A 27,808-nucleotide genomic window follows, 5' to 3' on the forward strand; every position below is an offset into this window, starting at 1 on the left:
TGTGATAAGATTACCAGTTTGATTTATTTTCCTAGTGTGTTTTGAGCCTATAATAAATATAGTATTGTTGTACTTACCCGCCTTAACAGAATCATTGTGTATTTTTTCACTGTGTGGACGCATTGTGGACCCTTCACCCCACTGGCCTCTCCTGAGACTAAGCCTTGACCACTCTCCACGTTCACCTTGATTGGGTTTGGCTAACCTCTCAGATGAACTCTGTTCACTAGAACTAGGGTGGCCGCCTGAAACCTGTCCACCCGGCCATATTTAAAAAAAAACATCTTAACACTCTGCATTGATGTTAGCTATACTACCCTCCAGGTTATCACTGATGGGAAAGTTTGGTGTTCTCTGCCCTGGATCCAATGGGACCAGCCAGATGTAAAGTCTTAAAAATGGTATGCTGCCCAGAATGCTTGAGTAACCTGGTCTTTTTGCTGACCCTAATGATGATGAGGTAAAATCTGAGGCCGGCAGATACAAATACTGAACCAGGGTACAGCAATCAAGGACAATAGGATTGGTTTCGACTACTCCCCTGAAACACAACTGTGTGACACATCTGATGCTATGCACTTCACTGAGTGCTTCCCCATTTTTGTTCTTTACTATGAGGACCCCTGCACTGAATCTGTTACCAGCGCTCAGGCTCTGTGTTAGGGAAGATTTTCCTTTCAGCTGCTCTGTGTTTTAGCCTCATTTTGTGAGCCATCCTCTCTTTTTGCTGGGTTTTTTGTTTCTTTAACATTTTCTTTTGATTGAAGTACATTTTAAACCTCAATTACCTCTAACTTTAATTCTCATGTGAAGGCCTGGCTGTCCCTATGGCACCCAGAGCTGGTGGTACCCTATTATTGTACCTAGGCTAGTTGACTCACCCAAGCAGAGTGCTTGGTGAAGGCTGGTAGCATCATTTTCATTTTACTTGGTGACACTATTATGCACCATCGTTTTACAACATGTGTCACTCCGTTGTCTGTGTATTAGCCACACTTAAGCCACTAGTCTGAAAACACTGCCTTTGTTTGTAGTTTTCCTCCTTGTTGCCAAGAATGTCCATATGTGGTCATTGTATTTCACATGCTCCTGTCAGAGCTAATAAGGGCAGACTGTGTGAATGCAAGTGATGATGATGAACAGGGGTCATCTAGACACCCTAATCCACAACACAAGGTATTTGGCTGGCGATTCAGGATTGGATGGCAGTGAGATACATGCTTTGTGATAGGACGGCTGGGTTTCCCTGCAGTTCTGGCCATCTGTGAAGGAGACATTCTTTTAGTGGACTACTGGGCCTGAAATCCAAAGTTTCTATGAGGACTACAAGGGATACTGTGGACTCTAACTGTAAGCTTTGTTGCTGCCTGCTGTCCACCTTGAAGCAAATCTCTTCCTCCCATCAACCAGGCAAGCATGTGGAAAGTGCAGCTACCACTGAATCAGGACGCATAGTCAATCCACCCCCATTCATGACATCCTGGGGCTCCCCAGAATCTCCTGGACTTGAAGACATATCCTGAGAGCAGGCTCCTGCAGTGTTGCAACCAAACTGGCTGTGTGCCTGATACTCTTTGTTCTGATGTAGAAGGGCCATCATGCTCATGGCACAGCTCCTTCTATCCTGACCTAGTTGGCTACTATTGCAGAGGCCTCTGTATGCCTGTGTCACTTTTGACCCGCTGCGTGGGTCATCAGAAGACTGTTCTACTTCGAATCCAAGTGATTTGCCCGCAGCTGAAACTACCGCGGGCGAAACGTTCGCATGAGAAAGGTGCAAACTACCAAAAGTTTGCACCTTTCTCATGCAAACACACATACATAGTCACACCCACACACAACACACACATAACACCCCCCCACCCACACCCTAACCACACCCCCACCAACCCCCCCAACATAAACAAACCCCACTTACTTTCATCTTCACACTGGGTTCCTGCAGCGCCAGTTCCCTTTCACTTCCGTGATCGGGAACCAGCGCTACAGGGTCCTTTTCTTTTTTTTTAACGGAAGGCTGCAGGGGTGTCCCCCGCAGCCCCTGCTCACTATACCATGAAGTGTAGTGAGCGGGGCAATGTGGAGGACACACTTGCAGCCCCCGTTTTTTTTTTTTTTTTTAATGATAGCAACTTTTGGTGTTCAAATCTTCCGTGGTAGCATTTTTAGAACTTTTGGTCATTGCAACCATTTTTTTTACGGTAAAATCGTCCGATACCTTCTATTTCTGGTGTGGTCCTTCATCGTCGTGGGTTACCTAGAGGTTGTCCTTTGTGGATTCTAAAGTCCTGGCCCTGTCACTTTCTGGAGTTCGAACGGGAGGCTAGAAGAGATGCCATTCAAAAGTAATCCTGATGCCAGAACCTACATCTCACCTGTGACCACTGGATGCTCTCCCTCCTTTAATCCTTTGGTGGTAAAACATGGACTGGACATTGTTCTGTGGGTTCTTCCAGACTCCCCAGTTGGGTGACTGCCTCCTTTGTCCCATTAATTGCTATGGGTAGAATTCTCTAAACTCTGACAAACTTCTTAAAGGAGTTAAAACAATTACTTACCACCCAAATTGGTTTGGACACTTGTTCATGGACTTGGGTTGGGATTTTTAAGGCCGTTTGCTGAGTTTCAAATACCTAGTTTTTACAGCTTTGGTTTGCATCCAACACTTTCCCACTTTAAATTGGCAACAGTGGTGTAAAGTTTCAACTGTTACTGATATTGTGTTTTTTGTGTTTTAAAGTGCTTTTGGTGTCCCCTCTGGGCACCCTTATTGCGTTCATCAATACTTCGTTTAGCCTCACCTACTTAATGCACAAACTGTTTGTTATAGAGTTTACAACCCACAGCCTTTTTCAATGATTTGAACCCCGTCCTGAATTCTGGAGGTACGTAAAGCCTTTTTGCTTTACTTTTCATACTCCACTCATCCCTTTTGTGGGTGCTGGCCAGCCCCTACGGCTACCATTACAAAGGAACCTTACACCATTTGTGAAATTCATTTGTTGCTTTTGTGCAGCACATATCACCTTATAGTGAAGTGCTGTGGGGATACTTTGCGTCCCCTTTTCGTTTTTGTAACATTTGTTACATTCACGAAATGTCAAAAACGAGCTTGTGGCAGTGGATATTTTATTTTTATTGTGCAGACTTGTGCATTTTACCACCAAATGTAATTTTCAAGTACTACATGCTCGAAATGTCCTAGCCATCCATTTTCTGTCCTGTCCATTGGCCACCTTTGTCCCATGGGCTTCTTCCTGCCTTCGCTACATATGGTAAGTCATTTCCAAGGCAAAGCGGTGGTGTGAGCATCTAGGCCGATGTGGGGGCTGGGACTGCCTGGTCTCAATCCATACAAGCCATATCAGTTGCTGAGCATACGTGGGGGGAAATGACTGGAGAGCCTTCACCAGTTTGAATAGTGAATATCTTTGCCATTGAGGGCTGGCTACTAGCTTGGACGTTTGACTGGGCGCTAGTCCTACTTAGCTTGGCAGGGGAGGATCTTTTAAGTGTTAGGGGTTTTATTTTATAAGGCAGGATATTTCTTTTGATTGCTTTTCTAACTGGTTTAACCCAATTTACTGCCTACAGTCTGTTTTAATTAGTAATTAATTTGTACTGTTTTGAGGGGTCAGAAATGTGAGGCGGACAAGTAGATACATTTTTTCAACAAGTGGCCATTTTATGAAATAATAAGGGTGGGATACACGCCTCACTTTGCCTAACCTAACAAGGATTTTGATGCCTTTCCAACTAAGACTAAAAGAAAACATTCTAAAATGATATCTGTCCCTCACACTACTACATAACACAAATCATACAGGTATCATATGGCCGGTAAAACTCAATAACATAACAGTAATATTCAAACAAACTCTGTACACATGTATCCTTGTAACCAGGTCCGGATCCCCTTCTCGAGGATTGATTCAGGATTTTCCATCATCTCCAGACATTTCTCTTCAATAGTCAAGTTCTGTTCCATATATAACAAAGTCATCTTCACTCCCCAAATCTTTCACTTGGCACTTGCACCGTCTTATTCTTCAACAAAATAAATTGCTTATCAAAAATACTTCGAAACCATTTCCACATATATTCTACTTAAATAAAGTTTTGGCAGGATGATTTTTCAATAGTTCATTACAACACATTAGTGGCCTTGTCACTTTCTTCCCACCACAACCTTCTACCACTTTGCAGTACTTCACTTGTCTTAGTCCTGGTCCACTAACCTGCTAGAGTTAAATACTAATAGAATAGGCTGTTTCCTGGTATACTCATCTGCCAGGAAACAAATGTTATCACTACTACAAGTACTACTCTGGTGAGGCTGCTTCAAGCTTTCCACACTTCAATCCTCAATGTGGGAAAGAGTCAAAATTCAACAACTACTTTACGAATAGATCACAACACGTTGGCAATGTTTCTCACTTTGATTAATTTGCCCCAGGGTATGCCGATTATCTTCGTCTCCACCTTGATATTGGTTACAAGAAGGGCTTCTGTTCCGCCACACATTTTCTTTAATTGCCTTGCTTTGGCAATACTGGTTTTCCTCAATTGTCCTTCTTTGGCTTTGGGAATACTGGTTATAGTTCTCATTTACAAATGCTCTTTGCAGACCGCACTCATCTGGAGTTAACGTTCTTCCCTTTTGGCTTTGACAATGGTGGTTACAATGTTCCTCAGCTTGATGTGACTAATAAGAGATGATTCACCCAGAATATTGGGTCTGTGAACCCTCCTTTGGCCAGGGAAAGGAAAGCACTTCCTGATCCCGACTCTGGGGGGTTGTGTTCTGCGGGAGGATCACATTGGGGTGGGGAGAAGAAGGTCAGGACAAATGGGAATCCCCCTTTAATAACTTTTCGACATCCGACAAATCTAATAGCTTATTGGAAGACTGAAATTGTGTTAAAGGGCGACTTGTACACTGGGGACTTCAAGTCCCATAAGGCTAAAACGACTGGGGCGAAGAAGAGAGACGCATAGGCCCTAGATTGCAAACTGCAGGCTAATAGGGGTATTCACCCGCACACCTGAAGGGAGGCTGGGAGGCATAAAAGGCTCCCTCAGGTGCAGGACATGGAGGAGAGTAGCAGTGGAAAGTAGAGTGGTTGCAGTAGCTCCACATTGTAGTTGCTGCTGAAGGCGAGTAGACAGGCCGGAACCGCTCTAGTTTGCAGTACGGATGCTGGTTCCGAGAGGGTCTCTTAATTCAGAGACCCAAGGTGCAGAGATCGTGCAGCAGCAATCGTTAATTCTACAAGCTTTCCCCCTGAAGATCGTGATTGCAGAGGTCGCGCAGCGGGAAGCATGAAGCTACGAAGCCTTCTGACCAGGAAAGCAGACTCTGGTGGTAGGCGAGCACCAGAGAGCCCTTTGGAGCACAGAAAGATACTGTTTTGCTCAGCCTGGGCCAAGGAAAACCAAGCAAATCTGTTATCCACGCCGCACCGAGCACCCAAAGGCAGCAAGGCAGGCGGACGCGCACATCCAACTCAGTGAGTTCACTTGTGTGTTATGACCCTGCAGAGCTCAGTAACCACCCGCTGGCCTAAAACTGGTGTTTTGAATATCAAATTAATGGGAAAAGAGCAAAGTGGCAGAAACACATCGAATTGATGTAAAGCGAAAAGGTAATTATTTTGCATACCAAAGTGGAGAAAGTGGCTGCATAAGAACTTGACAAGCAGAGCAGCAGAATATCCTTGTGAGTTTAAAGGTCATAACAATTACCAACAGTACAAGGAGTAATATTGCCAAAGCTAAGAGGGAACAATTAAGAAACAAGTTGTTTTTAAACCCTATTGTTAAAGGAAGAGAGAGCAATAGAGGTAATTGACCTAAATAAGCATTGCCTAAGCCAAAGAAGAGCAGAAATGAGAAAAAGCCATTGTCAGCACTTGGTTAATTCAAGGAGGAAGAAAGCAAGAGTAGCAGGAAGAATGCCATTCTGACAAAAGGTATTTAGGAAGAGAGGAGCATAACCTGCATTGCATTTGGCCATCAAATGTGAGGAAAAAACAGCACCAATGTGCCTCTTGTTTTCCCCAAAGAAGTAGTGCAAATTGTTGTTGATCAAATTATAAGACTTTTTGAGTTGTATGACGACAAAACTAAACCACAAGTGCTTGTAGAAGTACTGGTAGTTTTGCAAGCCCAGGCAGGGGAGTACACCAGGACAAGGGACCTTGTAGTATATGCCTGGCAGGTGAGTGGACCAGACAGAAGTCATTGAAGTACTGTGATGTGATTAAAAGTGTTAAGGTGGCAAGGCTACAAAAGCATATTGTGGATTGTTGTGGAGGCGTCCTGACAAATCAACATTGGTCATGCAAATATTCTGGGAACTATTACAGAATTACTTTTTGACCTTGATGAACTTTGGAAACTTCGTTAGAAAGGTTGTGTAGAAATCTCTGCTTCAAGTGGAGAGAGAAAGACATATGGGAGTGGGCACTGTCACACTATGTAGAATGGGGATATAGCCAGCCTTTCTTTGCCAAGGATTCAACATCCATTTGCAAGGCAATACCAGTTTTGGTGGTGGACTGGATGGTCCGTACCTCTGCCAATACCCCAGCATTTCGGTTGTTCAGCCTGTGGCTGCAGTATCCCCAAATACTCTGCCACGCCAGCCAGCCTTTCATGGAAGGCCCTAGCTGAGGAGGAGGTGTCCTGATCCTCCTCGCTGTCCATGTCCGCTGCTGTGTCCTGCAGGTCGGGGCCTGCTGGTGGAGTGCTAGAGGGTGCTGCGGGCAGCTGTGGTGTGCTGATGGGCTGTGCCGCTGTGACTGTAGGTGCCTGGGGGGGCACGGGAACCTGGGCCTGTACTGGTGCCAGAGTCTGAACCAAAACTAGGGGTTGAATAGGTACTGGAGGGAGCATGTCTTGGATGACCCCCCTGAGTATGGTCCCCATTTGAGATGACCTCATGAGGGCGAGGTATTTCTCGAAGAACATGTCTTCGCATGCTGGTGAAGAGCGTTCTTGCATGGGTGCGGTACCTTCGGCCTGTACCTGTTGCTGTGCTCTAGCCAGACCCTGCATTGGGTAGCTGCGGTCTGAGTATCGACTCTACGTGTATGTAGTTTGGTATTAAGTGGGCCAGGGGACAGGTGTAGACCAGTCCCACCTCGATGTGCATGCCAATGCTTGCGTGCTGGGAAGGGGAGGCTCAGGATGTGCTTCCATTTTGTCTGGTACCGCACCACGTACTTGCTGCGTGACAACTATCGTACTGGGACCAGTCTGCGCCTGCTTGCTGGACTGCAAAGGCTCAGACCTTCCCTGCACCTCAGGCAATGGGCCTGGGAGGTGGAGTACCCTCAGCCATGTTGCTGGTAGTGCTGGATCTGGGTTTAGGCCCCCCCCTCTGGTTTACGCCCGGTATTAGAGCTAAGCCCCTTGGGGAGGTACCCGGTACAAGAGCCTTGCAGCCTCTCAGCTACAGGACTGGGAGGATTATTAGACCCATCGGCCCTATGGCCGGTAGCTCGTTGAGCCTCAGTCACCTTGCTGGTAATAGGACCTGGAAGGCCCCTCCCACTAGGACGCTTCCCGGGTAAGGAGTCGCCCTTGCGGGGTGCAGACGAGAACAGGGCACCTAGCTTAGGCCTGGTCTTCCTCCTGATGTACCCGATGTGCTCCGGTGGCGATCTCGAGAAGAGCACCCTCCGCCTGGCCAAGCAGTTCTTCAGTGAGCACGGGGTGAGTGTGTCGCCCGCCAAGCCGCTGTCCCAGCCGTAGTCTTTGCCAAGGCACCCGGGCAGAGCACTTGTGGATCCGACGTGGGGAAGGAACCCTCGCAGGCCGAACACCTGCTGAATCCAGTTGCAGTCGATATGCGCCGGGGAGGAGCGTGACACCAAAGGACAGAGTACTCATGACTCTGAATGAAAGTAGCTAGATGGAAAAAATCCTGGTGGAAGTCATAGTGTGGAATTACGAGTGAAAAATAGGCCCTCGACCACTGACAAAGGTGAAAGAGGCCTGTTCCCGTCGACGCGGAAAAGAGGAGTGGCAGTGGTGCCGGTGGGGAGAGTCAAGGGAGCACATCTAAATTTAAAGGGGAAGAAATTTCTTCTGGTGAAAAAGGTTCCGTTTCCCTTCCCTAGCGAAGGACGCCCATACAGTATGGAGGAAAGGGGACGGGATGTAGGAGTACAGGCTAGACTGCCCCTTTGGGGTTGGGACCAAGTCCGATTTCCATATGGTATTTCTCCTTTCTGTAATGGCTTGGCAGGCTGAAGAGAGATGGTCTGGAGGGGTGACCAGACCATTGCCAGAAGTTAAGATGCATTCAAAACCTTCCAGCCATCACATCCTGTTTTAGTTAAGACCCACTATGTCCAGCACTCTTTTCTCCCACTTCCTGAAAGCAATGACTGCATCCCATCCGAATAAGAGTGGATTGAAGACAGCAATTGTCATGTAGGAGCTTGGGTGTGCCAGAGAACAAAGAAGCTTGGGCAATGGCAGAACCTCTGCTGTAGTTCTGCTGCCAAGATCTCCATCTCGGCCATAAAGATTAATCATCAAACAAGAATGAAGAGCCTATTGTGTGGCCGTGGTAAACACAGTCAAGGACTTGCCAGTAGCTGTTAATTTTTATATTTATTTATTCAAGGAGTAGTCAGCATAAGCAACAAAAGAGGCTCAATATAAAAAAAGGCATATTGCTTATCTTTGCTTGATGTCAGGTAAAAATTCAGGAATGCCTGCCTCCGGATTGCTACCACAGTGCTCCTCGATCTTCCTCGGCATGGTCTACTATATCCAAAAATCTGCCTTACTTCATAGCACTGCTTTTGACTCTTCAGGTGGTACAAAACCACTACAGAGAAGTCAAAAATAAAAGGAGCGCATTGAAAAATCCCCTCTGAGCAAAATGAACTAAAATACCATTCTCGTCACCATTAAATTCATATAATCAAATTCCAACAAAGCATAATAAAGTTCACACGTGTTCAAAATAAAAAAGGGACACTTTATTGATTAGACTATATTGCAGGGAACAACCAATACAGATGGACAGGATCAATGAAACACCAAAATCTATCCAGCTCATTGCTTTCAGATTCCAAATACCTTATTGAAGCTAATGATGACGTTTAAGTAGATGGTAAGGACATTATAGAGTAAAACGTAACCATGCACACCAGATTATTGAAAGTTGGCCCTACCTTGGATGCTTAACCTGGCTTGGAGCACTGGATCTCCAATTGCAAGCAAGGTCAAGGCAGCTTCAGTAATTCCATCATTAGTTCCTGCAAATACATTTAATTAAAAAAGCAGTCACACCCCTTTTTCCTAAATGATTCAGAATAATTTTAAACTTGTGTCCCCTTTTAGATCGATTTCCCCCTTCAACCCTCATTGTACCATCTTCCCTGTATCACATTCCCTTAAGTCGTTCCTCCTTTAACAATTCTCTTGAACACTGCATCACTGCGCAGCTGAATTGCAAACTGGACATGCCTGAACTTGCAATACTGCCTACACATATATCCTTGCTCAGTCCAAAATATCATCATTTTTCACATTATATGAGCAAACAGGGGCATAGGAGACACTAAAATTCTGGGGGGTAAGGGGATTTGTTTTTTTCTAGTGGAGTAACATACATCCTTTCCAGGAATTTGTAGGAGTTTAGGAGCATGCACAGCAGGTTTTCCCCAATTAGACAGACTGGAGGTGGGTGGAGGGGGTTGGCAGAGGAGGTTCCCAGTACAAATGTATTTTATTTGATTTGTTGGAATGGTGAATTTACAGTCCACATCTAAAAAACATTGGGTTAAAAATAAAAGCAGTACAATTCACATTTGTTTCTGTAAGAGAACAAATAAACTCCATAGACCTCAAAACACAAAAACAACAGTACAGCGTGCCATTTCTTTTTTTGCTGGCTGTGTCCAATACATGCTAGTATGTTGATTTAATTAAACTTAATGCTAGCTGTGCCCAATTTATGCCACTTTAAGGACAGATTCCTGTAGGCTGTGTCTAAAATATAGGTATCAGGTAATAATATCCCCATATATATGGTCGCTGTAAATAATGGTTTACAGTGATAATTTCGACAACAAAAATGTCGAAAGTCAAAATATCGAAAAAAAAATGTCGAAAAAAAAATGTTGACTTTTTTTTCAATGCATTTTTTTTTCGAAATGGGGGGTTCCCCCCTCAACCCCCCTTTTTTAATTTTTTTTTAATTTTTCCCTTTTTTTTAACTCCCAAACCCCTAAAATAAATATATAATTAAAAAAAACGAAAGTCGACATTTTTTTTTCCGACATTTTTTTGGTGACATTTTTGTCTGTCGACATTTTTTTTCGAAATTATGACTGCCCACCGTAAATATCATAGCTGGTAAAATGTCGTGGCGATATTATTTGGGTGACCATATATATGGGGACAGGGGCAAAAAAAAAATGTAAAAAAATTAAAATTAATTAAAAAAAAAAGTTTGAGGGTTGCGGGGGTGTCCCCCGCATGTTCCATGCAATAATGTCGCCACAAAAAACTGCCATTTTTCGGCGATATTTTTGCATCGCGAGATTTTTGTGGCGACATTATTACATGGAACCAAAATATACAGCATGCCTCTGTAAGAACATGTTAAAGCTGGATGGAAGTAAGTTAATTGTCATTTGTATAGCGAAAATTGTTTAGTTTATCAACCTCTGCTCGCAGTTCCCATGTACTGGACCAATCTGAATTGAAATTTCCAAGACTAATGACCCATCCAATTTCTGATTGTTTCACAAGCCTTTATTTGGTAGAAACTAATAATCAATGAAAGGATCAGCCAACACGTTTTTCGACCAATGAAGGTTCTCAGGCAGCTAACTAAATATGAGGTGGTCCTGTAGTAGGACAAAGAACAATGCCAACTTCAATAGTCATTGTATCCTGTACAAATTAAAGCATTGCGCTTTTGATATAAAACAATACAATCTTGAATCAAAGCAGAAAGTTTAAACTAATTTCGGGGTTAGAGAGAAGAGAACCCAAACAGAGGAATTAAACTCCAAATTGAGTGGAGTGAGATCTGAAGAGGGAAGACCCACTAGAAGGACGGAACAGTAATCGAGTAGAGAGTAAACAGAGGTAGAGATAAGGAGTTTGGCATGGTGAAAAGAGGTAAGGGCATATACGACGCAAGTTGTAGAGATGATCGCGACAGATACGAACAGTAGTGGAAATGTGTTGTGAGAAAGATAGAGCAGGATCAAAAGTAAACATGAGGTTTGAGCTGGAGGAGAAAACAGAAGAAAGGTAAGGAACGAGTTACTTACTTGTAACTCCTGTAAGTAAGGCATGGTATCAAACAGTAAGACAGACACAAGTGATCACAGTTCAAGGGTGTTTATTGACCTTCAACTGGGTTTGAAAAACGCCCATCTAACCATAAATCTAAAGCTGGGAGCAAGCTACGACCATCAATTAATAACTCAGTCCTAGTGGTGTCTTGTCCAAATACAATGGGCCTATACTAATAAACCTATTGCCAATCCTTACCTCTAAATACAAATAGAGTGGGAAACGATGTTATGTAAAAGAAAAGTGTTCAAGAAATTATGTGTCAGGATAGTCAAGCCGTTGACTTCGCTTCTCCACGTTTTAAGCACAGGACAAGGCGGGACACTCGCGCTTAGCACAGTCTCTGGCTTCTCTAGCACGAGGGTGCACTTCAAAAATTCAACATCATGGCCTTCTGTGCCAAAGTCTCTTTGCCATTTAAAGTCTCTTTTTCAGAGGGCCTGATGCAACACAACAAACATCAAAGTTCCTTTCTTCTTAGGATTTCACATGCACAAATTCTCTGCTGATTTTCTGTTCATCCCGGGTCCCTCTCCGCTGGGCTCAGACCCACTTTAAGACAAAGCTTCTAATTGATCCCGCTCAGCTGGGCTCAGACCAATTTTATCTACTTTCCCACAAACTTTCTTTAATGTATCAACATCGAAGACTTTCGAATGTGCACGCGATTTAGCCTGACCCGTTGCAGGACCACGTCAATTCACAATTCTCTACAACTCTCACTTTTCAGCTGGATACCTTTAAGAGACCTTCAATTGAGCACACACACGTGGTGCCGGACCACTTTGTCAAAGGTATCGTGTATCTTGGTTTCAAAGTTCAATCCCTCATCAGTAGTTCAACTTTACTTGTGTCTTTTATCACACATATTTCAAACTATGTTGGTTCCAGCGCTCACTATACAATGTTGCTGCTTGCAAAATTGGCTTCAACAACATAGACCGGTCTTTTAATGAAGTAAGGGCAAGGGTATGTGATGCCCTACGAAAGATGTACACAGATACCCCCGACTTAGATTCTTTAATGCAGTGTGCAATGAGTGATGGTAAGGACCCAGTTAGGTTTATCCGAAAGTAACAGGAAATGTGGAGAGTTGAGACAGGAGGGCAATGGGGCCCTTCAGTACCATTTTTCTACTTTATCGTAAAGAGGGGATTACCGGAAGAGGTCCAGAACGCACTAGATAACATTGTGGGAGTTGAAGTCAAAGGGTGGGTAGAGATACAAAGCATAAAAGTCCACCATTGTAAGAGAATCAAGGAGCGGGACATGGAGACCACCCAGAAGTGGCAAACGGACAAGGCAAAACTAGTAGAAAAGAAACTAAAGATTGTCGTCCAAGCACCGGGGACAACACCGGCTCCGGGGGAAAGGACAGGAGATCCTCAACAGATTGTGAATGCCACAATTGCAGCACTATGGGCCGAAGAACGACAGGGACAATGGGGTGGGGTGACAATACCTCAACCCACAGCAGCAGTATGATGGAAAACCAGGGGGAAAGAGGGGGGTTTCGACGAGCAGGAGTCTTTGAGGGGATAGGGCCACGGGGAGGAGGATTAGAAACATCACAGAGCTGGTATTGCTGGAGATGGGGGCATTTCTCAAGGGAATGAAGGAACAGGCCTGGGATGGGATTTAATAATGGGCCATGACCTCCAGGGCAGGGATTCCAAGGGCCTCAAAGAATGGGACACTGCAATTTGGGTGAGGGGGTCAAAATCAGTTCCCTTATGGGGCTGACAGGTAAAGGGCAACGTGGCCAAAGACTGCAGCAGGGTGAGGGAACACAGTTTAAGAGGATGGCAGGGGGGACCAGCGCCCCGTTCCAAAGAGTTACAATTCCGGGGGGCTGCCTTTTTTCATTCCCTGGGACAAATACATATTCCGATAAGGAAAGCCCACAGAGAGCACTCGCGTGTCCAATCCTATTGACAACCGCACACACTGAAGAGGAGCCCTTGGCGGAGGCGGAAATAAGAAACAAGCAATTTATATTTATGGTAGATTCAGGTGCAACTAAATCATGCATTATGGAGGGGAACTTACCATTATCAGGTAAAACTCTTGACACGCAGGGATTCTCTCGGGCTATTTCTAGTGTGAGGAGCTGGATATAAAAGTGGGAGGGAAGGTAGTACAAGCCCCCTTGTTATATTTAGAGAGTTCCCCTGTTAACTTGTTGGGTAGGGACCTGCTCAGTAAACTAAATGCAACTATACCATTCACAGATCAAGGGGTAGTGTGTTCCACTCCAGGGATGTGTGTAGCTCGAGCAATGGTAATAATCAATGCAATGGCAAGGGAGTCAGTAGTCCGTGGAGTTCCTGTGGTCCCAGACATATTTGTCTATGGCATCAAGGTACAAGCAAAAGCAGTGCCCACAGATTTTGTTTTCTGACCCATGGTGCCACCCGAGGTGGTGGTGGTGGGGACAATATTGTCATAAGATTTGCAAGGACTAGTAGTGTGTGAGAAAAGAGAAGTCCTAATCGGAACAGATCAGGATGGGTGTGAGTGGTGCACGGTACTAAGTGTAGACCCAACAGTACAATTGAAGGAAATGACTGATGAGGAGTTATTTGAGGACATTGAGCAAAATGGGGAGATCATTTGGAAATCTGCATCCACTGTGATATCAAGGTGAAGTACAGGGATAGGAAGGTACAGTGCGCCCTAATGGCAGTGGTGACCATGTCTTTATTTTTGAGGAGGCCATGCGATGTGCCAGTCAATTATTGACTGTTAATCCACATGATGTTGGGTTACTGAGAGATGTGAGAGATGTGACCCCAGTAGAGATTACGTTGGAGTCAGAATCAGTACTCCCGAGGGTGCGGCAGTAACCGTTGTCAAGGGAAGCATGGAGGAAGGGTAGTTAGAGGATGATCCAGGATCTAAGTCCTCTTAATGACGTGGTGCAGAAGCAGTTTCCGGTAGTTCCAAATCTGGTGACAATCCTATGCAGCATTCCCAAGAAAGAAACGTACTTCACAGCGGTGGATCTGAAGAATGTGTTCTTCTCAATCCCACTCCACCCTGATTCATGGTATCTCATTGCGTTTACACATTGTCAACGGTGCTTGGAGCACACAAGATTGCATCAAGGGTACTGTGAAAGTCAGAGAATTTTCAATAGAGTGCTGCATGCCGACTTTGAAAAATTCAGGTGCCTTGCACGATCATCCAGTATGTGGATGATCTGCTGGTATGTAGTGAAAATGAACAACAGTGCAGGAGGGATGCGATTGCATTAATGCAATTGCTGGCTCACAAAGGGTAAAGAAAGATTTCAACAGCTGAAAAGAAAAAAAAGAGATCGTACTATATCTCAAAAGACTCTTCCTCACTGCTCAGAGGAATACCTGACAAGTATCGACTTCGACAGTCCATCTGCAGGGCACGTCAATGTGGTGCCCTGCCATTTTTTGTTGATATGAGTGACCTCCCAAGGAAAATATGGTGCTTGTAAACACTTGCTGTATTTTGAACTGCCATAACATAGTGCTGGATCTAGATTAATGTTCCTCAATTGCACGCCGTGTGCCTGGAACGTGTCCTTTTTCCTACATAGTGCAAGATGTACCAGCCATTGTGTCTCTGTAATTGGGACTGGATGTGGAACTAAAACCTTATGGGCCCCTGACGCATGCGGGATGAGTGCACATACGTAACAGACTTCATTCATCACATTCCTTCCCGTAGTACGCTTATCGGAGTACCAGCTATTAAATGATTCTGAATGTCAGAAATGGTGTCAAAGCCCAACCCCTTATATAAATCATATGCGTACTTCTCGATTTATTCGTCTACGAAAACCTGTAGGGGTGGCTGGCAAAAAGTGAGACATTGTTTGATTCTTATTTATCATAGATGTATTCATACTAGCATTATTTTCCTTTATATGTACTGGTCCACTGTAGCAGCCCCTGTTGTGTCTGCAGGTGTCCCCAAGGGATGGCAGTTGCCAGTATATCTTCCAGGATAGTCCTACAGGCTTCCCAACCTACCCCCCTTCAGACTCTAATAACTCTGGTGTTCCCAGTGTTGCTATAATATGCACTGTATCAGTATTTAAATAAAATGAAAAAATTGCATTGTGAAAACTAGGCCTTTTTTCCCTCCATTCAGGATTCTCAAACTTAGGTGTGTCTTCTCTCCTGTCCTAAAATGTGCTTTTTATGAGCTCTTTAATCCCGAGTGTCATTGTCTTGTCTTGTCTTATTGCTAAAATTGCTTGCCTCGCGCTGACCAGTCTACCTTCTCTAGCGTCTCCACCTGTTACGCTCACCTGGTTCCCACGGGGGCGTCGACCGGAACTGGGCCGCTGTTGTTTCCACCAGCGTGACGTGTAGCGCCGAGATGACTGACTGGACTGGCCCGCTCAACCTAGTTTGTCTGGCTCGCAAGAATATTCTTCTGCAAAGGAGAAGAGGAATTAACCACTCGTGGAATTGAGTGTCAACACACCTTCCCCACTCCCGTTGTCTTCCCACAGATCACTCTTGATGTCCCCTCCGTAGTCTCACCTGATGGTTTGGAAGGATGAGCTCTCCATCCTGCGTCGACCGCAGGGGCGCGTTGATGACCAGTTACTTCACTGGCGTAGAGGAATTGGTGAGTTCCAGTATTGACTCTAAAGTCCAATTGTTCATAAGAGTTGAAATGTCTGATCTTCACTCTGTCCGATTCCTTGCAGGTTGCCGATTAATCCACTCGAAGATTTCCAAATGGCAATTGGTAAGATTCAGGTAAGTCTATTGTGGTTTTCCCCTTAGGGGCCGGGGTACGGCGATGAAGCAGAGTTGACTGTGCCGACCCGAGATGAGGTGAGTACCTCCCGTGGTAAATCAGGTAAGTCCTTGGGGGTAGCTTGCATAGCCTTAGGGAGTCCCCTTGCTCACCTTGCTGTCTTTGTCTCCTTAGGTGTCGGAGGGCGGCCGCGAGATGGAGAGAGCGAGATGGAATGCTGAAGTACCGCCAAGCAGGTGAGTTCAGAGCGGCACCGTAGGAATGCGAAGCGATGCTTCAAAGACTTCTGTCTTTCAGTTCCGTGATGAAATGGATCAGGATTCAGGTAAGGATTAAAGTTAAAACTCCTGTTCTAACCTTTATCCTTCTTTTCTTCTTGTTTCAGGAGTCCCTGGACTGAAGCGGGCGTGGCTGAAGACTGGAGCTGCTGAAAACACGGTGAGCGTTACGCTGCAGCAAGCAGAATAACGCGAAGCACGTGTGGCTATTCGGGCGTGTTTTAAATAGCCTTGGAAGAAGATCCAGGTAAGTATTCTTCCACAGCCCCACCCAAGTAACAAAAAAGTCCCTTCAGTAAAATAGTCCCTCCTAAGCCTCATTTGGCTTGAGTCTTTTTGCAGCATGGTCTGCTTCAGGTAAGTTATCAATAATGAGCCTGGCGCCCATGGCGCCAGGACTGCACCCAAACAGCCCCTAACTGGGGCTTTTGGGCATGCTCCAAGTGGCATGATGCCTGCTTCCGGGGCTGCTGGGCCTGGTCTGGTCTTCCGGGGGCAGGCATCATGACACCACCTCTCTCCTCTCCCACATACTCTATGGTGCTCTCTCTCTCTCTCCTATCTTTTCTAACTGCTTCTCTATTGACTATCCTGCTCTCCTCACTAAATCTGGTAGGAAGTAGTTTACAAAGGCCATCCAAGTCTCCAACCCATGCCTCCCTATCGCTGACACCGACACCAGTGCCTCCTCCAAGAAAACTCTCATCGACATCCTCTGTCGTTCCTTCACCAGACCTATGGACCCTTCATATGGTCTCTGTGCTCTCTCCTTTCTCCACTTCTCCCATTAATGGTGGCACCCGTTGGGACGCCCTCCTGGCCTCCTTTCATTCCTCAAAGGTCATCATTAATGTTTACTATAATAGGACCGTCTTCGTCCAAGGCCCTCAGGCCAACCTTTACCTCTTTGAAAGACGCTTCCTGCACCTCATCAACTTCCTTTCTTCTCCTGCTGTCCCTTCTTCCCTTTCCGTGACTACCTCACCTCCCCCTTCTACCTCCTCCTTGGCTATCTTGCCTTCTCCTTCTCTCTCTGCATCCTCTCGGGTTCCTTCTACACCTCGGAAGGGCAAACCTCTGATCTGTACCCCTCCCTGGAAGTCCTTCAAGGATGGCAACCTTTTCCATATTGCCACTTAAACTCCCACTCTGCTGTCAAACACTACTCCAATATCTGCCGCCATCTGAAAGAACTTGACCTCCATGTCCTGGGTCTCACCGAGGCTTGGTTCATGGCCAGCTCTGTCACTAGCTTTGACACGCTCTTACCTGACTGCTACAAGATCCTCTCCGTGCCCAGGCCCAACCGCTCTGGTGGAGGTGTAGCCCTGATCTTCCCTGAGTGGATTCCTGCCTCTGTCACTCCTACACAGGCCTACTCCTCTTTTGAATGCCTCGTCTGAGGGGTCTCTCTCCCCTAGCCATTCCCTTACTGTGGCTACTATCAATCGGCCACCTGGTCAGATTTCCTCCTTCCTCTCTGAGTGGGCGGACCTCTCCTCCTCACTCCTGGCCTTAACAACTCAACTCCTCCTTCTTGGAGATGTCAACATTCAGCTGATGCCTCCTGTCCTCTCTCCACTCTTTTGCGACCTCTGCGACTCTCTCTCACTCACTATTCTCCTCTCTGGCCCAACTCGCTCTGCAGGGCACACTCTGGATGCTCTGATCTCCTCAGACCTACCCCTCTCTGTCCCTCTCTCCACTTCTCTCTCCTGGAGTGATCACTTTCTCAGTTCCTCCCACCTCGCCCTCCCTACCCCTCAGGCCAAGCCACTTCCATCACTGTCACCCACCTTCTCGGTCATCCAACCCATGAAGCGTGTGTCAGCTGAGGCTTGCAACGCCACCTTCTCACCCCCCTGCACCTTTGGCTGACTCTCACCCTGACACAGCCCTCTCCACGGTCCACTCTGCTATATCTGATACTCTTGATATCCTTGCCCCTGTAATGAGAATCCACCTGAAGCCCAAAGCCAAGTGCAACTCCTGGTATGACTCAGTCCCCGTCACCCTAAAACGCAAGTGCAGGGTGGTCGAGAGGAAATGGCGTGCTTCATGTACATCCTCTGACAAACTGGCCTGCCACCTACTGCAAAGGCAATATCGGCTCTCTGCCCTAACCAAGAAGAGAGCTCACATCCAAGTGTTAAGCTCACCTGGCTCCCACAGGGGCGTCGGTCGGACCTGGACTGCTGCGGCCTCCACCTGCGTGATGCGTAGTGCAGCGATGACTGACTGGATCTGTCCTCCTAATCTTGTCTGCTTGACCCGTAGAAATATTCTCCTACAAGTGGAGAGATGGATTTAGGCACTTGTGATTCAAGTGATAGCACCCCCACTGTCCTCCCCACTAATCACCTCTGAAGCGCCCTCTCAGCAATCACACCTTATATTCTTGAAGGATGAGCCCTCCATCCTGCGAAGCACGCAGGGGCGCGTTGATGACCAGTTGCTTCACTGGCCTGAAGATATTGGAAAAGTTGTAGACGAATCCTGACTCGAAAAGGTCCTGGCGAAGAGCCGTAAGTATATAGTTCGCAAGAGTTCAAAATGTCTGGAATTCACTCCTGTGCAATTCCTCTTTTATCTTGCAGCTTTGACCCAATAAGAAGATTTGCAGCTGAAAGCGCTCCGGTAAAAGTCTGTTACCCAACACTGTCCGATAAATAATGCCAAGGGTTAAACTTGCTGCTTTCTCCTTATTTTACAGGTGTGGCATAAGATGTGGCGTGCTGATGAATTATACCTCCGGCGGTAAAATCAGGTAAGCATATGGCGGCTAAAGAGATTGTCTGTCTGTTCTCTCTGCTCACCTTGTTGTTTCTTGTCCCCCTTAAGTGCCGGGATTAGGTGATGTAAAGGTGGAGACAGCGCCGGATCGAAGAGATGCTGTGTGGAATGGCGAGTATGGCGTGGCGCTGCTGCTGGCGATGCGACGCGTTTAAAACAAAGTCTTTCCTCTGGTTTGAAGATGCGATGAATCCGGAATCAGATAAGAAATCAGGTAATACTCTTGTTCTAACCTTTGCTTCGTTCCTTCTTTCTAGGTGCTCCAGGTTCGAGGCGGGCGTGGCAGAAAGCTGGATGCTACTGCTGGCACGGTGAACGTTACGCTGCTGGATGCAGAATAACGCAAAGCGTGTGCTGATCTTTGGGCGTGGTTTAAATAGCCTCCAAAGTAGTCCCAGGTAGGTATTCTTCCCCGACCACACACCGAGTAACAAAATAGTCCCTAAGGTAAAGTAGTCCCTTCCAGGCCTCACATGGGCTTGGATCTTCTTGCAGCATGGTCTGCATCAGGTAAGTGTGCACCTATGAGCCTGGCGCCTGTGGCGCCAGGACTGATGTCCCATATGAGCCTGGCGCCATAGGCGCCAGGACTGAACACAGACAGCCCCTAGCAGGGGTTGCTGGGTTTTCTCAAGGCAACATGATGCCTGCTCCCGGGGCTGATGGACGTGGTCTGGATGCCCAGGGGTATGCATCATGACACTAAGTCTGTGTCTCTGCGGCATCTAACAACTCGGCTGAACTCTTCAAAATCTGCAAGGAACTGGCCAATCCTGCCACAGTCTCTACCTCTCCTGTCCCCTCCCAGGCCCTCTGCACGGCACTGGCTTCTAATTTCATCTCTCAAACTCAGGATATCCTGTCCTCTCTCTCTTCCTATCCCCTCGCTCCCCCTACTCCCTGCTCTTCCTCTGGCCCTTCTGCAGCCACCTCCTCCTCCCTCCTTCTCTGCCTTTCCTTTGTTCTATGCAGACAAGGTTTCTAGATCAAGTCTGATCTATGAAAGTTTTATCCAAACAGGTTCACCCCTGTTCCTCCAAAACTATCAAGGACCACATCGACTCCCTGGCTCCTGCCCTGGCTGATTTCTGCAATCACTCCTTCGCCACTGGAGTCTTCCCATACCCCTAAAGCACTCCCTTGTGCACCCTCTTCTTAAAAAACCCTCTGCCGTCCCCCTCCTGCCCAGCTAACTATCGCCCAATCTCCATCACTCCCTTCCGGGGCAAGCTCCTGGAGAAACTGGCCATCTCCCAGCTTAATCTACAAACTGAATCTGTTGGTTGTCTTCATGACCATCAGTCTGGCTTCAGAGCTGCCAGAAGCACAGAAACTGCTCTCCTGAACATCCATGAAGACCTGCTTTGCAACCTTGACTAACACCCCTTGCGTCCTCATCCTGCTTGATCTCTCTTCTGTCTTTGACACTGTCAACCATGCCATCCTGCTCAACCGTCTCCGTGATAACCTGGGTATCACTGGTCAGGCTCTGGCGTGGCCGACTTCTTTCTTCTCTGACCGACCCTCCCAGGTCCAACTGGGGTCCTTCCACTACGCTATCTTTTTCTCTACCTGTGGAATCCCCCAGGGGTCTAACCTCTGCCCCTGGCTGTTCAACCAATACCTGGCATTCCTTGCCCACCACATCACCGCTGTCTGCCCCAACTTTCAGTGCTATGCGGATGACACCCAGCTCATTTTCAGGCTACCCTCTGCCTCCTCTCCTTCCCTCATCTCTGACTGTCTGCTATCCAGGAGTGGTGTGCCGCCAATGACCTCTGCCTTAACGCCAGTAAGTCTGAGATTCTCCTCATTGGCACACCCGCTCCCTCCTTTCCTGTAGCTCTCTGGCCTGCCTCTCTTGGCCATCTTCCTGCTCCCACATGCAAGGCTAAAAATATCAGGGTCATCTTCGACTCCACACTCCCCTTCTCTCCTCACATCTCTGACGTCTGTAAGAAGTCACACTACCAGCTGCGCCTCCTCAGAGGTATTCTTCCTTTCATCTCTTTCCCCCAGATGCTCACTGTCTCCAGAGCGCTGGTTCTATCTAGGCTGGATTATTGCAACAGCCTCTTTCTAAATCTGCCTGCTTCTACTCTTCGCCCTCTGCAACTTATTGAGAACAAGACTGCAAGTCTTGTCCTTGGCCTCAAGACCAGGGATCGCATCTCTCCAGGACTGAAATCTCTGCACTGGCTCCCAGCAGCTGTGAGGATTAAGTTAAAAACCCTCTACATCGTCCACAAGACCTTCTGAGGCATGGGGCCTCAATACCTTCAATTCTCTCTTCCTAAATATCTTCCTTCTCGAGCTCTTTGCTCATCAGCTTCCAACTCCCTCAGGGTCAGTCGCTTCTCCAAGCAACAAGTTGGTGGTAGATCTCTTTCTTCGGCTGGTGCCTCCCTCTGGAACAGTCTACCTTAAACTTGAGGAGAACCATCTCCGGTTCCGGAAGCACCTCAAAATCTTTCTCTTTGCCTCTGCCTTTTCTCTTCCTCTCCTCTGCTGACCTCCTAGCTGTCACCGGAACTGCACTGGCTATCTGGACACCCTCTGATCTTGGGACCAGGTTCCTCCTCCCGCCAGCGTCTCACACCTGCACTGCCCACCTGGAACCCCAGCACTTGGGGACTGTTTCTGTATCCCTACAGTCCCCCCACAGCCCTTGACACCTGATGTCTGCACTTAACCTTGCACTTGCCACATGATGGCTGTTACTTTACTTATTGTTATTATATATTCCATTGTACTGCACTGTCACTGTTCCTTCCCCCTTCCCACGCACTTGCGCGATCTGAATGACACCTGGCATAGTAGGATCGTTATCCATCCTCCCTTTGTTCCCCTCCCTTGCCTCATCGCGCCTTGAAACACTTCTGACAGATCTTTGCCCTTGAGGGGCGCAAAACTTCACCGACAACGGATCCCCACTGCCAGCCGATGAGGATAGAGTAAGAGCAAGGCTCTGGTGGAAACAAAAATCAAACTTTTCCACGAGAAAACGTATCAATGGCTCTGAGAGCAAGAACTCCCAAACCAGAAGCGTGCTGTAAAAATGTGAAGATGGCTGCCAGGGATCCGGGGCTTAGGGAGAGGACTGTCATTGGATGGGGGCAGTATGACCAAGAGGACAGTGATTGGTTTAGAGGAGAAATACAGTTTTAAAGTGAAAGTGAAACAGTTTTTTCTTTTACCGAGGATTTCCAAGCTGACGATGGGGAATATTCATGAGCATGACCCCATGCTGGAGAATTGTGACAATACTTAAACTTAATAAGTTCACACTGGAGTGCAGCTCCTATAGACTGCATTCAATGATTTATCAAGATTGGAAGATACTCAAGATGCTTCTGGCAAATAGGTTGCACACTGTGATTATCTCTCTAATACACCCTGATCAAACAGGATATGTGCCGGGCAGGAACACGTCCTGGAATTTACATAGATTGCATCATGTGATAGACCAAACTAGCGGTGCCAGAGCGGATTATGTAGTGACCTCGGTCTATGCGATAAAAGCATTTGACTCGGTGCGGTGGGACTGGCTACATGCCATCCTGCAACAATTTGGGATGGGACAGATTCTTGAGGTCGGTGAAACTGATTTACATGAAACCAATGGATAGAGTCAAGGCGGAGAAGCATATTTCGGACAGGTGGGAATTAGGCAACGGAATAAACAGGGGGGTCTGCTTTTCGCCATGCTTTTCATTCTGGCTCTGGAACCCCTTGCGGCCTTCCTTAGAGCATACTTTAAAGATGCTAGCATAGTGGTGGGGGGTGGAGAGGAATCACGCATGTGGTCTCACTGTACGCGGACAACATGTTACTCTGCGTACAGAACCCACTGGTTAATCTGCCATACAAGCTGGAGGTCCTGGATGGGTGTGCACAACTCTCTGGTCTAACTGAGTAGAGACAAGTTGCGCTAGTTCCCTCTGGGCGGTTTAGTGGGTCTTGGCCAGGACTAACTGCCGAACCTGGAGCTGCAGTAGGCGGAGGACACGTTTCGGTTCCTTGGGGTGGATGTTTACCAAAACCCCAGAAGGGAGCACGAGATGAATAGACTACGGCCATGGAAGGGGATAGAGAGGTCCATGGAGTTCTGGCGCAAACTTCCACAGTCCATAATTGGCAGTGTGCCGCTCCAGAAAATGATAGTGCTTCCACAGATTTAATACCACTTTGTAAATGTACCCAAAAAAATCCGTAAACTGTTCGCGGGCTCGAATCAGTAATTAGAGGGTTCATTTGGGGCGGGAAGAGGAACAGGATTTCGCTGAGCACATTATGCAAAGACTTTAAGGATGGCAGAGTTAAGCTGCCACATTTTGAATTCTATCTTGCAGAGCAGCTGCAGTTCATAATGACTTAGTTGGCAAAGTCACACTAGATACAGAGTTACTGCAGGATGCTGATAAGCCATACTACCTGAAAGATTCTTTGGGTGAAGGGGACTAGCTATAAGGGAAAGTCTGTGCGGTTGGGGCGGGGGTTTGGGACAGATTTTGGAGATTGGTGGGTAGGCGAGACCCGCTGACAGCGATAGGGGTGAGAGACCGTGGTGAGGTTGGTCGTTTCAGAAGACATTGGGAGCCAAACAGGATTATCACCCTGGGGGACCTTTTTAGTGAAGGCATCTTGGCAAGCTTTCAAGAGCTGGAGAAAAGATACAACCTCCCTAGGGGTCAGTTTTTGACATCACAGGGTGATCAAGATGGTGGAAGCCCGGTGGCTGGGATTTGGGCAGGGCATGGAAGGAGACACATTCCTGGACTCTTCCTATGATTTGTTGGAGGGAGGTCATGTGATCTCTAGGCTCTACGAAATGTTACTAGACACGCTTATGACATCAGAGCTTATGGTACGGTCCCGTGGGAAGAAGAGATGGGGCGAGTATTCACAGAGGAAGAGTGGGCTAGGGTGACTATGTACGCATGGTGTCTAAAAACGCTAGTCTGAAAATTATGCAATTTATTGTCACACATAGGGCACATCTGACTCCACAGGTGATCTCATGGTCCCCGGGCGCAGCAGAACAGAGATGCCCCAGGTACGCAGGCAGCTATGTTGCACATGTTTTGGTCATGCCCAGTGATCAGGACTTTCTGGTAAAAGGTTGCCGACAAGGTGTTGTCGGGGGGAATTGACATACACGATTGGGCACCCGAGGCATGCTTACTCAGCATGTTTCCGCATAAGGCAGGAGGAGGCTCACACCTTACCAGGATGAAAGACCTTATATGTGTTTTGGCGAAGCGTAGGATAGCGATGGTGTGGAAGACAGCTGGCGGATTGAGGCATAGTGGGGGGGATATGCAGCTGTGGGTGAGGCAGATCCAGTGATATGGCACTATGCGGAACAGAGGGCAGAAGGTAAGCGACGATGTTGCTGCATGGAATAACCTAATGCAGGCAACGTTTGCTCCCACAGAGGATGCGCCCCAGGACAGCCAGTAGGGCGGTGTGCTGGCAGAACTGGATTGTGAGGTGCGATTGGGGTGGGAGGTTAGCAGCATCAGGGTGGAGGGGAGTGGTTGCAGGGACATCTGGGCTAAGCATGTAAGGGGTATGGTTTGTTTGTTGCAGGTTCTTGGGCTGGGGTTGATTGCGGGGGGGTGGGTCGTCGGTGGTATACGTGGACTGGAATGGACTGAGCCGCATGCGCTGAAGCACGCACTTGATGGGAAAATTACAAGAGTGGACATTCTTCAAAGGGGAGGCATGGACGGGAAATTATGTAATTTTCTGACTTAATGAAATGCTGCGAGGTATGCCACTGTACGGCCATTCTTTGTGCTATTTTCCTTCTCTTTTCTTGCTTACTTCTGGTTCTTTGTTGTTCGAAACGAATAAAATATTTTATAAAAATGATGTGGAGTGCGGCAGAGGACTGCAGTTGAAGGAAGCAAGGGTGCATTACCTACGGCGGAGCTTGTTGGAGGAAGAGCACTCCTTAATGCAATACCAGTCACTTCAAAGTGCTACTGAGCGCAGCGTGCTGTAGAGTTCCACAGATGAAGGCGTTAAGAGGCTTGGGACTTATCGGTTCTCTGTGGCTTACCATGGTAAAGAAATATTTTTACAATGTATTACATGAGGATAAGTCGGTTCCTGATGATTGTCTACTGACCCCTCCCACTCCTCTTACACAACCTGCAGCTAGGGTGGCTAATGAGGTCTTTGAAGTGTGACGAATCCTTTAAGTACTGACCTGAGAAAGAGAACAATTGACTCATTGGAAGATCTAAAGATCAGTACTGGGATGAGGAAGCCATGCTGAAGCACAGAGAGCACTCGTGAGAACAGGAATGAACAGTCTAGTTGTTCCCTAGAGTGGATTGGGCAAAATCCAGTCAAAACTATGGTGGAAACTAAGGAAGAGGAGAGAGGCTCCCCCTGGAAGAACCGCGAGCGTGGGGAGCACTCAGTAGAGAACCAGAGCAGCTGCAGAAGAGCTTACCGGGCAGGCAGAGAGGCTCTTACCTGGTCCGACGCAGAAGAACCATTTGGCGAAGCAGTGCCGTGAAGGTCCAGGTAAGCGAGGCCAGGGGACCATGTAGTTTCAAGAAGGTGCACCTTTTAAGGACCCGCAAGTACCATGGAGACGCCGCAGCACGCAGGGAGAACACAGAAGCCTAGAGGCCCCGGAAACAGAGGGCAGAGAGCCGGGAGACTGACCGGGCCAAGACAGTAGAGACCCTAAAGGTATAAGAGCTACCGGAGTGGCTGGAAGGGTTAAGAGAAGGACCTGGCAGACGCTAGAGCTAAAATACTCAGGTATGAGGGAAGCCAAAATGAACTGCAGCAACAAGGGGAGAGAATCGCACGGGTCTGGGACCCACACCGTTTTGCAAATATCAAGTTAAGTCATCTTCATAGTCACAGTACCTGGCAGGAGAGTAAACCAGGTATAACACTCCAAGGCAAGAGAAATACCTGCACCCTAAGACTGGGAACTCATAAAATGGGAACTTTGAAGAGCAAAGCAAGCCAGAGGAAGGGGAGCACCTCTACTCCCCCTTGATAATACTGAACTGTGAAAAGCTGAGAATAATTAAAAGCTGGAGGAAAGTCGAGTGGGAAGTGGTCTGCCGTGGTCAGCGGGGAGCAACAGCGGCTAAGGTCGGGTTGGTGCCAATAACAATATCATTACATTTTCGATCCCACGACCGGGGGAAAAAGTTCTGTTTCCCCAATACAACACACCACTCCAGACCCGCCCAACCTCGCTTCATCGTTACCCTGTACCACAACCAAAACGCGCAGAGAGGAAAGTGAAAGAATAACTTTATCAGCATCTTTTTTCACCAAGGAAACACGGAGAACATAACTCCAACTAACACCAATTAAACACAATTGAACGTAATCACACTTTAACTGTCTCATCTACTGCAAGTGCATTAAAAAACTTAAGTGACTCATCTAATCTAGAATTACCACTCAAGCACTGAACGTTGGTTGAACTAACTGACCTCCTTTGCATGGCAACTGCAGGGCTGATCCCTTTGAGCCGTGAGTAAGTTGATCATGGTGACTTTGTGTAGTCATCTGAGAATTGACTGAGCAGGTCCTCCTGGCTTTGAGATTGAGAAACTGCCTAGATGACATAGGCAGTCGGATGAATTCCAACTGGCACAGCCTCACTGTTGGAAAGATCGTGGTCCTAGTCCTTGGACGGTCGGCAGCGGCTCAGGAAATGTGGACTGCCGACTACTGGCCTTCCTTACTCGTCCATTTGCTGGTCCCCGTGTCGATTGTTAAAAACGTGGGGATTAAGGATACGTCCTTGAATCTCGACATAGCCACATCTCACTGTCTGGTGCAGTTCAGGTCATCTTAAAATGACGATGTTTAGGAAAATTAGTCAGTGGATCCCAGTACATTTGCATAGTTTTGTGGCCTCAACGACCATCGCAGGGACCCTAGTCTACTGCAACTCAACACTGTTTGCCCAATCTAAATTCCTGATTCAGTGCCTGCAGGCATTGCAGAATTCTGCAGCACGCTTGGCCACCAGTCACTCCAGATTTTCTCAAGCATCTCCAGTCTTCCAGAGCCTCCAGTGACTTCCCGTGGATGCGAGAATCCACTTTATATCCCTGTGTACCGTCCAGCGAGCGTACTATGGGGAAAGGGCGCTTAATCTTTGGGAGAAATGTGTTAAGTATACTCCCTCTAGGAAACACACTCAGCTAATTCACTACTGCGGATGGTCCCATGTTTTTCCAGAGCCACTGTTGGGGTGAGAGCCTTCTCAGTGGCTGCCCTTCAGTTGTGGAACTTGCTTCCTCGCTCGCTACGGGCGACTACGGGTCACCTTGCCTTTAGAAAGGCTTTTAAAACATTCCTATTTAATTGCCTAGTACCTTTTTTGCACGTTGTTAAACTGACCGTCTCCTCCCTGGGAGCAATGGGAGGGGGGAATTGGGGCTCCTAGCACCAAGATACCTTCACGTCCTAGCCGCACTGTACAAATTCAGAAATAAATTAAAGTCTTTGCCAATCACTGTGACACCATTGTGTCAGACTCTTACTTCTGCACCCTTACAGAAGCCACTTTAGCTCCAGCAGAGCCAGATCTGGTAACTGATAAACTACTGATACCACCTCTAGAGTTATACACAATTCTGCCTCATTGTCTCATC

General features: G+C 47.2%; 1 protein-coding gene across 5 annotated transcripts in view; it reads right to left on the reverse strand.

The window, feature by feature from the left end:
- Positions 1–27,808, reverse strand: part of BDP1 (BDP1 general transcription factor IIIB subunit) — a 2,223,165-nt gene that overhangs the window by 672,221 nt on the left and 1,523,136 nt on the right. For 4 of the 5 annotated variants that reach the window (XM_069627521.1, XM_069627519.1, XM_069627518.1 and 1 more), the window contains one exon: positions 9,195–9,278. The exons of the other annotated variant lie outside the window; for it this stretch is intronic. In XM_069627521.1, the coding sequence (XP_069483622.1) occupies positions 9,195–9,278 (84 nt within the window). The remainder of the gene's footprint in view (positions 1–9,194; positions 9,279–27,808) is intronic. 5 annotated transcript variants of the gene reach the window in all.

This window comes from Ambystoma mexicanum, chromosome 6p, assembly GCF_040938575.1.
Source record: "Ambystoma mexicanum isolate Mex_15411 chromosome 6p, UKY_AmexF1_1, whole genome shotgun sequence".
Lineage (NCBI taxonomy): Eukaryota > Metazoa > Chordata > Amphibia > Caudata > Ambystomatidae > Ambystoma > Ambystoma mexicanum.